Source organism: Magallana gigas, chromosome 9 (assembly GCF_963853765.1).
Source record: "Magallana gigas chromosome 9, xbMagGiga1.1, whole genome shotgun sequence".
NCBI classification, from domain to species: Eukaryota; Metazoa; Mollusca; class Bivalvia; order Ostreida; family Ostreidae; genus Magallana; species Magallana gigas.
In genome coordinates, this window is record NC_088861.1 from 37,444,219 (window position 1) to 37,461,233 (window position 17,015).

Below are 17,015 nucleotides of genomic sequence, written 5' to 3' on the forward strand. Positions count from 1 at the left end.
TTCTGGCCAAATAGTTTTTGAGATGAAGATTTTTGAAAAATACCATTAAATTTTCAATAATTCTCAATTATCTCCCCTTTAAAAAGGGCGTGGCCCTTCATTTGAACAAACTTGATTCCCCTTCACCCAGTGATGTTTTGTGGCAAATTTGGTTGAAATCTGCCAGTGGTTCTGGGGAAGAAGAAGAAAATGTGAAAAGTTTACAACGACAACGCCGCCAACGCCAACACCAACGCCGACGACAGACAACGGACAAATTTTAATCAGTAAAGCTCACATGAGCTTTCAGCTCAGGTGAGCTTAAAAGTGTCACAAAAGCATTTGACAGAATGTTCATGTTTTTTTTAAAGTGGATTACGGCATTACGAGATCTACCGGTATAATATTTTTAAAAATTAGCTTCAAAGAGACATTACAGCTTTTTTTCTCCTCATCTTGGGTATTTCCCTTTTTAAACACAGAAGAACTAGAGACGAGCTCGTTGCAAGCAACGATGAGGTTTTCCGTCGTAGCTGCGTCATACTTGTGACATATTACAAAATATTGATAGCTGACCATAGTACAATATTAGATGTGTAAACACTGAGAAACAGTGTATCATGTTTCTGTGACCGCGTAGATTTTACGATGATAGAGAATTCGTCTGGATCTGCATCGGTCGTGTGCAGTACGAACCGGGTGAGGGAATGTTGGCGTAAAGTGTATAAGGTAAAAGATTGGGGCGCGCTGTTGGCCGTAAGCTAAAACGAAGGGTAGGTTTGTCGTATTCCCGAAGGTCCACCAGTATACAGTTCCAGAGAAATAAACAGGCAATTGATGCAGGATTCCACATTATTGGACGAGACTCAACGATTGCAGCATTATAACAATTTAACAGACAGACATGTTACAAAAAGTCGGATATGGCCAGAAGTGGCCTCCGGACTCAAGACTCAGGGAGAGTCGGACATGACCGGGGCTGGCCGCCGTATTCCAGACTGCGCATTGACAATTGTACGTAACTATTTATAAGAATCTTAACAATGAGTATAAATTGACAGGTAATGATATAAGTAAGCTGAGTGAAAGGTTCACACTCAATGAGTCTTTGATGTCCAAGAAATGAAAATCTGATAATTGCACAATGTTGTTTTAAGAGATCAACAGTCCTTGAGACATGACACTCTGTCTCTTAGAAATCACATATAAAGTCTGAAAAGTGTCATTCACTCAATTAAAAAGTAACTATGTAAGAAATAAACTGTGAGAAAAAATTACGAAACAGATGTTGAATTTTACAGGTAAAGTAAAAAAAATAATTATAATTGAACAGTGCATTTTGCACGATGAAACTACATGTTTATAAGCAAATACAGATCTTAACACGTTGTCTCTAGTTTGATTCGCCGCATTTTATTCACAGAGTGGGACTGTGGTTATGCCCGGTACGAAGGTAAAAAGACCATTGGCAAACGATTTACACGCATTTTTATCGAACGATAGCGCCAATGAATCTCTTTGTATATATGCGGAGATCCTGGAAATTTTACAAGGGGTTTTGAAGAATAATTTTGTATTTCGAGGAGGGGGAACATGCGCGGATCAGAAATCTTTTCCGGGGTGGGGGTTGAAAAGTCAGACGGTTATTTGAGTTTGCCAAGGGATGTCCGAGGCATATTTGGTAAGTTTATAATATACACGTAATTGAAAGGAATTTCGCTGGGGGGGGGGGGGGGGGGGGGGTCTGAAACCCTTCCCCTTCTAGATCCGCGCACGGAGAAGACTGATACCGGTAATTTTACTGTAATTTTAACCATTTCTATTTAATTTTTCATGTTCATAATTATCAGAAAACCAATATTACCTTTCAAAGCAGTTAAAACTTAAGATACGAACCATTTAGTATCGGTGAGTATTGCGTCCGCATACGAAAATAATGGCAATTTTCAAGAAATTCGGATGGACGATCTGTGTCCTAGGTCGTCCATCCGATTCTTTTTCTGACTAAAAGCTACAGACCTGCAGTTAGAGATTGTCAAACTTTTATTGATTATGTCAATTTGTTTGTCTCAAAGAGTCATTTTTTAAATCAATAAAGTTTTACCTTAAAAAAAAAAGGAATCGGGCACAATTTTCAATGTTAGCATTTAACAATTTTATGGTCTAATAAAATTTTAAGAAACAACTCTTCATTGCTTTATCCGAAATATTGCATGAAAAAATTTTACATCGCATATTTTAAATTACAAAAGGATATCCAAAATGAACTTGGATTATCCGCTAACAAACAGGCATAAAGAGAGACTGAGAACCAATTTCTTCTCTTTTTTTTTTACATCAAAAGAAATTAAAACATAAATCAAAATATATTTTTTCTTTGTATGCGTTAATGAAAATGTAGATCAGCAAGGGGTTCTTTTTCGTGCAAGCACCTACTTAACAGATTGTTACACGGGTCTACAACGATGACAAATATTGAAAAGGCAATATTGTGGGTGAAGGATGAATGTGTAGTTTGTTTTTTAAGTTTTTTTTTTTGATACATGTAATTATATTTATCTGGATCGGTTATGTTTGTTAGTTTGTTTTGTTTATTAAAGAAGGGAATAAAGAAATGAGTAATTTCCAAACACGTAGCATCGCTTTTGAAAGTGTGTGTGTGGGGGGGGGGGGGTTGGAAGCAAACTCATCCAACACATCTTGACTAGCAAAAAAAGATTTTTTTTTTTTTGAATTTTCAGAAATTTTCAAAATTTCACTCATAATTTCATGATTTTCATACCATTTTTTACATGCTACCCAAATGGGGGGGGGGGGGACTCCATGATAATTCAATTTCTTTATGTAAATTTTATAAAAATAGTTGCTTCGAGAAAAAGTGGGGAGAGGACATCTTTATGTCATATAACATGTAAAACTGATTTCATTCCACCCACAAGCTTGAAATAATTTTAATGAAAACAATTTAAATAGACGTCATAAATCCCATATCAAACGACATACTACCACTTGATTCTGCGCGTCTTTTTAATGAATTTATAAACAGCGGCAAATTCTAAAATGTATTTTTAAAGGTAATGTTAGCTGCAAGTCTGTAGACCTTGTATGAAAAATTTCGGATGGTAGTCAATTTTTCCGGGATACAGACCGAGCGGTTAATATATGCAGCTAAGGTAACTAAGAATGATTCCAATAAAATACTTTCTTGAGTAATGCAAGCTTTTAAGAAAGCAATACTTATATTTGTTTAAAATATAACACCCAAATACTTCGTCTTACATTCCCTATTTGTAGAACAAGCAGAACCAGTATCAGTCTGACCGGCCTCACCATATACATTGTTGGAATTTTATTTTCCTAGCATTGCATTGCTCTGCATGTACACAATTTCTTTTAAAAATTAAACACTGAAAGTGTTCATCTATATGTCTACACATAACGTACACACATGATTCAAAATAACCCAGACGGAAAACGGTAAAGAATTCAGTCAATAAGTCTACATTTTATAGAACTTGTAAAAAAACACATTGCGGGTCTGAATGTTTGTTGATATGTCAATCTACCAATATACAGTTTGTTAATTATTTTCGATTGCTAAGGCTACAGCGTATATGATGAACATTGAGTAACATTTTTTCTATGCCACTTTTTTCCATGGAAGATAGCGAATACAAGTATAAAGCATTTATAACATTTGTTTAATTACCTCTTTAGAATTTTGTATGGAATAAATAATTTAGTAACTTAATTTAATAATTAAGTTGCTGCTGGAGGTTGTTTGGTATTTTCGTTTGTAGATGTTTTGCAAGTAAAAAACCTGAAACGCGCGGCAAGTCATGTAATTAATATCCCAAATAACCGTAACTTAAAACTAGCGGCTTTGGATTCAAATATTATCGTATACGAATATTAAGTTCACTTTTTAAAATCATCTCTACGACGATAATTATATTATATCCATCGCAAATCAGTGTATATTTTTCTTTTTTTTTGCTTTAAAAGAATTGTTCTATCGGGAGCAATCCCGCGTTCGTTTAAATTGCAGCGTACATTTGTCATGTAAGTAATACACATTGTGCTTTATATGACGGTCGTGTATACGTATTGTAGAAAAGTTGAGTTTAATTACCATGCATTGGAACCATTTTATTAACACATCTCCCATTACTGAAACAATTCAAAATGTCTCTGTTACAGTAACACAGTGGGGCGTTAATCATGTACGTCCAGCTCTACAAGCACATGCACTGTCGTCTAGGCGACGGCCTGAATACAGCTAGCGACTCTCCTATCGATCGGTTACCTGAGTCTCGTAATGCATCTAAATATAGACAGGGGCACAGTTATGAAACAAACAACAAAAATAAGGTCAAAGAGGTTTATCTATCTGAAATGAAAATGTACATATGTATAAAAATATTTGGGAATTTTATGTGGAATTATTTTTGCGCGCTACATGTATCAGTTAGTGCATTACAAGAAGCCCTTTCATAACCTCATAAACGTGCGCACCCCCACAAAAAATGGACCGAACTGACAATAATTGTGTCTGCAAATACTGACTATAAATTACGCAAACATTAAATTGAATACTATAGAAGGATTCAAAATTAATTTCTTTACAACTTTGCTTCAATAATGCATTAAAAATGTTTATTCCTTTTTAAGTTATTGACAACAAACTTTGGACGCCTCTAACTCCCTAATTATAACGGCCAGCCTCTTTTTCGGTATACCGAATGAAAGGTCTGGGTAAGACCAAGAACTTTTAAAATACATGTTATAACAAATTTTTATCAGGTAGAAAACTAACACGGAAAATACGCGATTTTCTTTGATTTTTTTTCTTACCTTTGTTTCAACATCTATACCACCCCTTTTATTTGCATTTAGATAATAAATAAAATATATCTCGCACAAATTCAATGTATTAGCTTCCAAACCAGCCCATCTTTGAGACTCTGCCAGTCATCGTTAAAGCTAAACCCTCTGGACAAAAGAAGTCGTTAAATTTTACTTAAAGGGGAATAACTCAAAACCGGATAAGGATTTTCCTTAACTAAAATATGCAACGACAACATCACCCGGCATGTTATCAGTCCTGAAAATTTCAAAACAATCAGTGAACAAACGAGCGAGATATTAAGGATCAAAGTTGGCGTCTAGAAGAAAAAAAAATAAGAAGAAATTTTTCAGAATAATAGTAAGGTTTTCCGCTCTCAGCGGAAAACCTTAATAAATGTCTTGTATGTACTGAAATATTTTATCTTTTTACTTCAATAATAAGCTCGAAATTGCATTTAATAAGAAGCGCAATGGGCCAAAAAATGAGAAGAGAAGATCGGACTCATTGACAATTACAAATTGTTAATTAGAAAAACACGGTTCTTAAAGGTGTTGAAATCTTTGTGTGTACGTGTATACGTACGTTTTATTCAAGTCCATTGAATAACAGTTTTATTTACTTTTGCAACTTATTCTCAAAATATTATTTCCTCACATTGGGTTTTAAAAATAGTACGTCTAAAAATCAAAGATACGTGCATGTAAGAGGTAAATCTACAGACTAACCAATAAAGTAATCATAAATAAATGGGGATGGGGTTAATAAATATATATTTTATGGGGTAATAAAAATATGTCACATACCGGACCCGGTATACATCATATAATAACATGTATACATCATTTGGAATTGCCACACGCAGTAATTACGTCAAAGGTAATAGGTGATATTGTTTCTGATAGAATTGATAATTTACCTCTAATACTGGAGAACTGTGTAATTTAGGTAAATATTTATATTATGCAAACAAGCAACGAACTCTTCATGTGAATTATCTAAATTGATTATGTTATGTACACTTTGTTTTTCTTACTGTTTATTTAATATGTATATGTTCATATGTATAACCTATGAGACATTTGTCTCTCGCAATAAAGAACTTGAACTTGAATTTAAACAATTATGTATATAATTAAACAACTAAACATATATCAATAGATTTCATACTCTTGATCTGTTGTAAATGTATAATAATCTACATTCTGAAAATCATTACGTGCAGGTATGGCGCCAGGAAAACCGGTAATTTTTTTAATTTAATTTAAAATTTTTTAATCTTTTTTCTTGCATTTTGTAGTTATGAATATCTAACCGGTAAAAATTAAATAACCTAGTACTAGTAAGCGGAATTAACAGTTTTCAATAAGGTATACTGTAACTTTTTACTGAAGACCAAGTACCGTAATTCATTCTAAATGCATGCATGTATCACCGTGCAAAATTCACTGTTCAATTATAACTTTATTTTGGACGTTTCTTTTAAAATTCAACATTTGTTTCGTAATATTTATCACTGACAGTTTATTTCTTACAAAGTTACTTATTTATTTAGTGATTTACACTTTTCGGACTCTATATGTGATTTCATTAATTTCAAAGAGACAAAGTGCCATGTCTCAAGGACTGTTAATCCCTTAAAACAAGATTCTGCAATTATCAGTTTTTTATTTCTTGGACATCAAAAAGACTCATTGGTTTATTTAATAATTTATATTTGTGAACCTTTTACTCAGCTTACTAATGTCATCACCTGTCAATTTATAGTCATTGTTCAAATTCCTTTTTATTGTTATGTACAATTGTCAATCGGCAGTCTTTAACACGGCGGCCAGTCTCGGCCATGTCCGACTCACCCAGAGTCTTGAGTCCGGAGGCCACTACTGGCCATATCCGACTTGTTTGTAATATTTCTGCCTGTTATATTGTTATAATGTTGCCATCGATGAGTCTCGACCAATAAAAATGGAATCCTGCATCAATTGCCTGTTTATTTCTCTGGAACTGTATACTGGTGGACCTTCAAGAATACGGCAAACCTAACCTTCGTTTTTACCTTACGGCCTACAACGCGCCACAACCTCATTTATACCCTTTACGCCAACATTCCATCACCCGGTTCGTACGTACTACACACGACCGATGCAGATCCAGAAGAAAACCCTAGCACCGTAAAATCTTCGCGGTCACACATGAATGCAAGTAGGTATAATTGATTGTTACAAACTGAATGAAAATCAAAATCTTTTTAAGTAGAAAATACACACACATTACATTAATTCAAAAGTCAATCATTTATGAAATAAAAAGACCATAGCAGATGTGAGCTGCCGTGGCTCAGTGAAAGTGAGCTGATGCAAGGAAACTAAGATTGATTCTTCAGAACTGTTTTTTGTCATCGATATTTAAGGTAGTGCGAAACACCCCTGAAATTAATTATTTAAAATAATTTCTCAAATACACAAAATAATGGCTTAATATGATGTAAAAATTAATTTCAGTCCATTATCTTAAGCAAAAAATATAAATCGTACCAATCAATTACTCAAGGCCAAATAAATGTAGGATACAACGACAACGTATTTCGAATATTTTGAAACATACATTTAGATGGTGTTCATATGACTTTTTGTGCAATTTAACCTTACATCAATCAAAAATGCGTAACTTGTTGTGTTCTGTTCAAAGTAAATACCTGGACTTTATGCTTTATGTCCAACAAATTTCAAGGTCATATCAACAGGTCAAAGGTAAAATATAATGACGTCATCTAGGATTTTTATCAATTTATACCTCTGTCAAACATACTTAAACCTTCATTAATCTAAAACGAATGATTAAATTTTCTTTTTTTTAATATATTTTAATTACAAGGTCATGACAATGTTACTGTTAAATTTTGTTCAAATTTAATTTATACATTTTTGTTTTAGATGCCGTTAAGTGCTGCAAATTTTCATCTTAAAAGAGTATTCACAAGCACTAGTTTTACATTATATCGCATGAAAAATTATCATAAGTTACCAGTTAGAATTTATTTCAGTATCTTTAACGAACAAGAAGGTATCCTGTTTAAATAGCACCACAAATATTTGTAATATCTTGAAAAATACCTTAATGGCATAGAAATTTGTAGCAATGACTATTTCATTTTACACTCCACTAAAAGGAGATTCAAATGGTAGGTTTGGGGCGATGTAGGCAAAAATTGTGAGATCGGATTTTTTTTCAAATTTTACGTATTAAAAGATTTTATTCCAAAGAAAAAAAATATAAAAATTTCAGAAAAATTGAATTGTAGGAAAAATTTAGCTTACAATGTATCTGTTTTGTGCTACCTTAAGTTAATTTTACTGTGCATCAGACTCCTTTTGGATTTTCTTCCTGACCATGCGTCAATTATGGTCAAAGTATAAATAAAACTTGTTTTAAACGTCACTTGGATTTCTATTGCTGAATATTTTAAAACAAAATTAGTGAATTTGTTTAAAACATACTAGATCATTATACAATTTTCAAGCGAATAACTTGCAAACACATTTACATGATATTTGCGTGGGAAATTTTCCATCTGATTTTCAAAAGAGTTTCGTACAAAAGGGAAATCGCATGAAAATTATGTGAGTCACTTTTTCCTGTGTGGTGAGTACATTCAATATTATACAACGCAAAACAATTATCATGAATCATTTATCAAGACCTACAGGGTTAAAAATATATCAAAGAAAGTGAGCGCATAAGATTGTAAGTTTGCAGGAATCCTCGACACGAATCAATTGAGATTTAAATGTATATAACCTCAAAAGGCTATGTACAGGTTTCAACAAAAATATATTATGATGAGAGATGATGGCTATTATGATGGCTATTATGATGGCTATTCCGGTTTTTAAAAAACTCATAAGCTTTCAAAAAAATGGCAATGAGAGATTAACCGATAACTAGTTGGAAATGTTAATGCAAACATATTTTAATGAAGTTATATTGTGTATACCCTAAAAACCTAGTAATAAGAAAAGAAAATAGTGTTCATACAGCAGATCAAGAAATCAATAGCAACAATTTAAAATATACCGGTATATTGTAATTCAACATCATGTTATTATAACAAACATTTAAAACAAAAAAAGTTTAATTTTTTTTTAAAAGACGACCAGTTGAATTTGAACCCAAAAAACTGAATGATTCACTAATCCAGGACGAAACCACTGAGCCATGCGAGACTTGTCAATATATGCTCTATAAAGTACTGTTTGAAACAACATTGTCATATCAATGGACTTTGTTTTTTTATCTTTCAAAAAATAATTTGAAAAAGTACATAATTAGTCATCTCTGGGTCATCTCTCCATCTTTTTTTAAAAAGCGACATTTTTAATGTTGAAATATGTTATCTTTACACGTTCCAAATTTGTGGAGAGAACACCCAGAGACAACAAAATCATTTAAAAACAGTTGTATGCATGAATTGCTATATTTAGACTCATATTATGATAAAAACTTTTGCATTTCAAATATTTTTCCACTCATTCAACATCAAACAGAAACCAAATAACGGTTATAATTCGAAAAATATTCAAAATTAATTGATGAAATTTTCACTCTCCTTGTGCGCACAGATTCCTGCCGAATGTACATCTTAAGCGCCCACATTCTTTATCTGTACTTCGTTAATTTTTAATACTTAAAGTAGAGGAACTTTTCTTTACTGTGGCTTACCTGTATGTTTTACATTTATCCCTTCCGATGTAGCTGAAATTGAATTTTAAATAAAAATCATTACAATTCAGAGGAACGACAAACATGTTTAAAGAGAAACATATAATATTTAATCTTACGAGATAATAAAGTTACGCACAATCATTAAAAATCCTTTAAAGTTAGTATGATGTCTGATACGTTGCTACATAATTTAATTGAAGATTGTTAAATAAATGAATACTAGACTTTGACCCGTGCGTGCACGGGTTGACATTGCATATGATATCGGACATTTACGAAATAGATACATCGGCACACAGTATATATTGTTGACATTTGCATAACCAAGCTTTAAGCCTACAATAATGCTATTAATTTCAATACACTCTGCTGAGTTATAATAATGTAACTGTGTCTGGGGAAAGGCCATCACCACAGTTAAAATGCCTCCCATATACCCGCAATGTAGCAGAAAATTGCAAAATCGCTCCAAAACGATTTTGTAGAAAATTAATAAAGTTACATTGAAAATAACAGTCAAATTGTTCATAACAAACCATTTCGAAGCTGTATATACTTTTCTTCAAAAAGTTTAATTCTATACATGCAGAATTCATCATTTCTTCAACAACATTTTTTACACACCATGTTGACATTCGAAACTCTGGATTTTATATAGTAAATGCACTGTGTTCGAGTTATCTCCCGTAGTTTCTTTGATAAACAGAAAAAAAAGTCCAATAAAAATGTACACGCATATGTTTAATCGTCTCTGAGTTTATCCATGCAAATGTAATATTGTAGAAAGATAAAATAAAGAGCCTCCCTTGATTTAGCGTGAATGTAATGCACATGCGCAAGATTGTAAATTCCAAAAAATTCAGATCATTTATGTAATTTTTTGAGGAATTTTCGTTGATTATTAATTAACGAAGCTGATTGAGAAACAATAAAAACAAATTGGTAATCTTCAAGTACCACTGATGTCTAGAGTATATAAAACAAAAGACAGTATTCTTCTGATGTATTGATATTAAAGCCCAAAAATTCGAGTCTATTATTTTTATTTATATAGTAGTATTGATACGACAAATTGTGTTTGAATCCTCGACACAGTCCCTGAAGCATTCTGCTCGTTCTAGCTCGTTTTAGCTCACGATGAATTAAAATATAAATAGAAGTTTGTTGAACGTCTTTCCATTGTTTACAGTATACATTGTATCGGTATACATTCTCATATTACTCTGCTCAAGATTTAAAAAGCGCTCAGCATTTTCTGACTGAAAGTGAATTCAACATGCGCTTAGGAACATTTTAGTGTTACTCAGTATTGCGTGTTATATGCTTTAATGTAATTCGGCACTACTTATATTTGAATACCAAAACTAAGACACCGAGTTAACGAAAATAAGAACGATTTCATATTTAAACAGTAGAATAATTCTATCATGTACAAGAGTTGATTCAAAATTAGTATACTAATGCTGTTACTGTACTTTTTAATTTTTTTTTTTTATTATTTTCGGTTCCTTTTTATGTATATATCCACAAACCGGTTTTTGCTAACCATCTTATTTTCTCACCTTAATAAAAAAAATTTATGCTTCATTATACTATTTTATAAAAAAAAAATGCATTATTTTTTGGTCATCGATATCTTGCAATTATATGTATTACCTTGCACCTTATTGAAAATTCTTACATTGCTTGTAGCATAATCCATGTTGATAATATTTATCTGCATAATACAATATGTACAAATCAAATCAAATCAAGGTTGTTCCAAAGTAATGTAACACTATGCACCGCGACTCTCATCGGTGATGTATTGTATAAAATGAAACATCAAGTTTTACCTAATCAACATTTTAATTCGTAATTAAAAAAAAAGGACAAAAAAGATTAAATATCGTTAAATAAGTAAAAATATATAATTTTTTTTATAACATATATATGTACATGTATATAGGTGAAATCGGTGCGTCAAGAATTTACGTCTTTACGTCTTTTTTATATATATATTTATATAATAGGGTTGTGTTGTGCATGTACTATGAAGTAGTTAAGGCATAGTACATGCACAACACAACACTATTGTTATTATTATGCCGACTGTTGAATATACTGACGTGCTTTGCTGTAAAAAGCTAAGTGTTGACTAGTCCATAAAAATTCGAAAAGCAAGCGTTTGTTGTTGTTTTTTTCAAATTAATAAATTGATTTTATTGTTTATTTAATATAACAACAAGTTGTTGTACAATAACACGTCAACAAAGGTTTATGTTCTTTTCAAGAAATGAGAGACGTTTGACTTTACCGAGAAAACTCGAATTGTTTAGCAGACGAAATCTCATTGAATTTGTTTGTACAATATTAATCAAGCGTAATTTAAAAAAAGCGTTTTTGTGATTCTCATGTAGAATTTCTTTTAGAAATGCTCAATCAATTTTTTCAAAAGTTTATCAGAAACTACTTTAACTTTAAAATTACCGTCAATAATGAAGTATTTTTGGAAAGATGAATCATTTTAATTTCTTGATGTCAGTCGTATATGTTTATATATATGTATAAATACGTCAATTACGTTATCGACTAATATAGCGTAGGGGTCACGCGTTGGGCTTAAAGCTGGAATGATTTTATCGTCGTTAGTTCGAAACCCGCCTGTGGGCGCTTGTAAAGTGTTCGTTGAAAACATTTACCGTGCTCTTTTTGGCATAGTATGCTTACGCTATGTAAATCCTCTGTATACTCTGCGAAAATAGATGGGTATTGAATATATAGCGACAAACTGACAGGAGGCATAAAATATATATGTATCACACCCTAGGGTTTATATCACACGGGTAGGCGGGTTTTTGGTTTATATCACACAAGGCTAAAAAAGGTTATTTTCTAGGATTATACGATATAATAACCGTAAATTGAGAGAGTAAACAGAGATTTCCTAACGTGGTTTTAATATTCTATAAAAGAATATGTCCTGTTTATAAATAAAACAGAAAACATAAGCTCTAATGGAAAATTAAATCTAGGTTCTTATTCCATCATTTGTTCTATGTGTTAAAGGCTCTGCTTCTGACTTTTTGAAAATCCATTAATAATACTGATTGCAAATCAGAAATCCGATATGTATTTTTTTCATCGTCACAATAAAGTAATTATTTTGCATAATTAAGAAAATGAATAGAGTATTCTGATGAATTTTGTATTAAGGAATAAATTATGAAGTTCTACAAAAACGCCAAGAATCCAGAAATAACGTCGCTTATGTGCGGCAAATATCCTTACCTCACATTCTATAAAATATGATATTTTTAGAAATTTTTAGAAAAAAAATCAAAATATGGAATCAACATTTTCAGATCTGAATTGAAATAGAAAGTTATCTCATAGCATGACTTTTTGGTTATTTCTAGCCGGTTTTACGATTTAATCGCATTTGTGACATTACTTTTGGATCAACACTCAGAGCAGGATACTTTAGAGCAAATAAATGGAAGCAAATATTGAAACCAGCGACATTTAACGATTTGTATATGGGAAATCAAAACTCTCTAAGACTGCTTATTACGTATTTGAGAATTAACGACGGTTGTTCGATATGTTATTTATATGTATTTTACGTTATCTTAAAAGCATACTACTCAAATAATGAAATGAACAATACATCCCTTCGAAGTATTCTTCACAGATAAAAATGAATAATTTAGGTCTCTGAAACAGTTTCTGAAATGCTTTACGGTACGCTAAATTAAGTAGGTCACTTATGATGCACTGAATGATGGGTGAGTCAAGGGCTTGTTGTGACTTCTAACGACGAACAGATGAGAACTTCCTAAGTTCGGAGAAAGTAAAAAGCCGCGACAAGAACTGGTTAGAGGGGCAAGATAGTAACTATCTCTAACTTTATAAATTGCTTCCCAAGCTCAAATATATGTCAAAGAGCAAAAAAGATAAACATGCCTAATTCTTGACTCATGCAGGAAGTTTAAGAGAATATTACTTGAGTTTTTAGTATAACATTGATGTAATACCGTCCTGTAACTCGTTTGTTCTCAGGCACCGGGATTTGTACGGCAACACAATCACATGAAAAGAATACGCAATAGAGAACTTTTATTAGTTGTGCTCATAGTCTCTTTTGGAACTTAAGTCAAACCTTTTTAAAAATGCCACCGTTGGGAAATATGAAAAGTTGCCACTTTAGACAGGTGGCCTTTAATTCAGGTTTGCATACAAATCATGTAAATTAATGGATAAACACAAATGCAGCAACTGACTTTTTTTTCAATTATATATAATTACAATTATATTTACGTATATAATGGCACTATTTAATAAACATTCTTTATTTTTACATTTGTATAAAAGGACTATGTGCGGTATGGTCAAATATCTGCCCCCGATTTCAACCAATTTTTAAATAGTATCGTATAAAAATGAAATCTTCACAAATCATTGTAAAGAGGATGCCTATACGTTTAATAATGATTTTAGTCATCTTTGCTCACTCCCTGTTTATCTATGACGTCACCTAAATGAGCTTATTCCCGCAAATTTGCAAACAAATGAAGATATTCTCATTTTTGCTCTATATTTTGCATTCGGAAGTATAGAGCGCAGGTCTGCTATGGTGCGATTTTAACATATGTTTTTCTTCAGATAGTTATACATATTATACTAAAAAATGGTACTTGAGCAAGCCTGCGCTCGATGTTTCCCAGTCGAATAACCATCGGAAAACACCCATATTTTGCTACAAAACATCAATTTATCAAAATAATGCAATATTCATGACGTCATTTCTACATTATGACGTCACTGTGGTGATAACCTTTTACACCTTTATTTCCAATATGATTTTAACTATCTTTCACCTAATTTTAAAGCTCTAAAACTTTGATTTTGGGGGGCAAAAATTGCATAAAACCGCACTTAGTCCTTTTAGGACGATTCTCATAATAATGGTCCTGTGATATTGTACATGCCTTCTACGGTGCTTGTTTCCAAATTCTCTCACCAGGCCTAAATAGCGAACACATGTTTTGTTCCGCGTACCAACATATGCAAAGTTTCTTATATAGAAATAGGGAACATTTTAACAAATGCTTATCGGTTTGAATTCGTATCCTTGTTTGGTCTTCTTTTTTGTAAACGCAGCATCCATCTGGCAGAAATAATTCGTATTTCGAAACTACCCTTCACAATGAAATGCACTAAGAACTCGTTATTATGAGTTAATTACCTCGTTATTATTACTGAAGTCTGTTGTTATTACCAGTTGATTCTCTCTTTACGAGAAGAAAGGATCTCATTCTTACGAGAAAAGATCTTGTTATTACAAGATAATAATACTGTTATTACGATCCTGCAATAACAAGGACATAACTCGTCATTACGAGAAAACATCTCATTAAAACGAGAAAATATATCGTAATTACGAGTAAATTATCTCGTCCTTACGAGAAAAGAAAGAAGAGCCTGTAATTACGAGAAATTATCTAATAGGAAATAGTGCGTTTCATTGTTTTTCTCCCTTTTTACGTAAAATGGATTAACAAAATAAAATTCATTAAAGGACTTTATATGGTTTGAACCCAAATTGGCCTCCTTAAATAAACATCGTCATTTTACTGTAATTCTTTGTTTTATTTGTACAGATATACATTTGAAGTTTTTTTCGTTAATTTCATTTTGTTTTTATATGCCAACAATTTTAAAATATGACATCATAAAGTCTACCTTTTTCCGCCAATATCGTATTTTTGGCATAAAACGTCTTGCTTTCAAGCAGTTTTCATTAAGCGATTGCTTGGACAAACAAAATATTTTCACCAAAAATATATCTATCCAAAAAGTTCGTTATTGTTCAGAAAGTCACTATTTAATTTTATTCTAAAAACAACATGAAAAAGTACATTCGACTGATTTTGATTGAATTATTAAAATATTGTCCCTTCTGGTGACTTATACTGCCAGTGACTGCATATAAATCAAATAACTAGATGAACAACATATTTTATGTCAGCTCTTCTAAAAGAACGCAACAAATTAATGTACCTGAAACACTTTAAAAAATAGCGAATTATGGGCCCGAATTTGACTATTATTTTAAATTGTTCTTTAAATGATGGATTTTGTTTGTTTCCGTTTTAAAGTACAACAATGGAGCTTTTCCCTGTATATATTTATTGAGTTCTAGATAGTTAGAATGTTAAAAATATAGTTTCTTCTTTAATAAAACGCGTATACATCTTTTGAAAAAATAATTCATTTAAATTAAAAAAAAAAAATAACGAGATATTATGTCGAAATAACAAAATAAAGACTCTAAATATAAGATCGAGTTCAAGAATGAAATAAAAGTCAAGAAATTATATTATAATCGTTTGAAAAAAAAAGAAATCAATTCAACGAAAGCGTCGGATGAAATCACTGCATGAACTAAAACATGTGACTGAAAACACAATGACCGTAAACACGCGTATAAACGAAGAAAACATAGATATTCAGTGTAGATCAACGAGAGAAACTTGATTTTCTGTGAGATTAAAGAAGATAAAAATAGGAGAGCACTGGTGAAGGATAAGCTGTACATAAACGGAAAACTGTTCACTGACCCAACACAGATGTTTCAACACAGGGGATGTGCATAGGAATGGGGGAACAAAAGACTCGCAGAGGAGCTCACGGAAAACAGCGTGGTGGTGGACAGCGCGACTGAAGGGGGAGATAGTGACGCGGAGAGAATGACAGTTTGTAATATGCATGGAGGTTTCCATACTAAATGCATGGCAAAACTTATCGTTACAAACATATTTATATACTTATGATATTATCTGTTTATCAGAATGTTGAATAGATAAAAATTGCACAATCGTTGTTCCCAGTTTTAAATCATATGCATTCCCTTGAAACCTGTAACCTCGCAGGGGGTGGTATCATATTACTCATCAGGGATACTTATAACCCATTTATTATATTTTTTGGAATTGTTATATGATGCCGTAATTTGGTTTAAATTAGATGAATTCTTTTTTAATTATAAACATGATGTATACTTTGCATTTACATACATTGCACCAGTCAATTCTGTGTTTTATAATTACTTTGATGGTGGCATTTTTGTTGATGTCCAATTATATGACAAAGGGGGAAGTGATAGTAGCTTGTGATTTTAACGCAAGGACCAACACCTTGCCAGACTTCATTAACGACGATTTCGTTACATAAAAGTCTGTTAGATAAACTACCGTCGTATTTACTATACTCATTATTAACAAATCACAACACATATATACCTTGCATACAGCTAGCCGTGTACGCTGGACGCCATACAAATTTTATTTAACATTTGCTACAGGTACATGTGTTTATTATCTGTGACATGTAATATAAACCTTTGTTTGTTTATATAACACCTTTCAACGCTGATAAGTAAACTCATACAAATATAAAATAACATTCCTTTTTAACACCAACAATG

General features: G+C 32.1%; 1 protein-coding gene across 1 annotated transcript in view; it reads right to left on the minus strand.

Annotated features, from left to right (window-relative positions):
• LOC136271902 (uncharacterized) overlaps nt 1-17,015 on the minus strand; it is a 205,086-nt gene that overhangs the window by 77,308 nt on the left and 110,763 nt on the right. Inside the window, exon 23 of the mRNA XM_066072479.1 lies at nt 9,545-9,577. Coding sequence (XP_065928551.1) covers nt 9,545-9,577 — 33 coding nt within the window. The remainder of the gene's footprint in view (nt 1-9,544; nt 9,578-17,015) is intronic.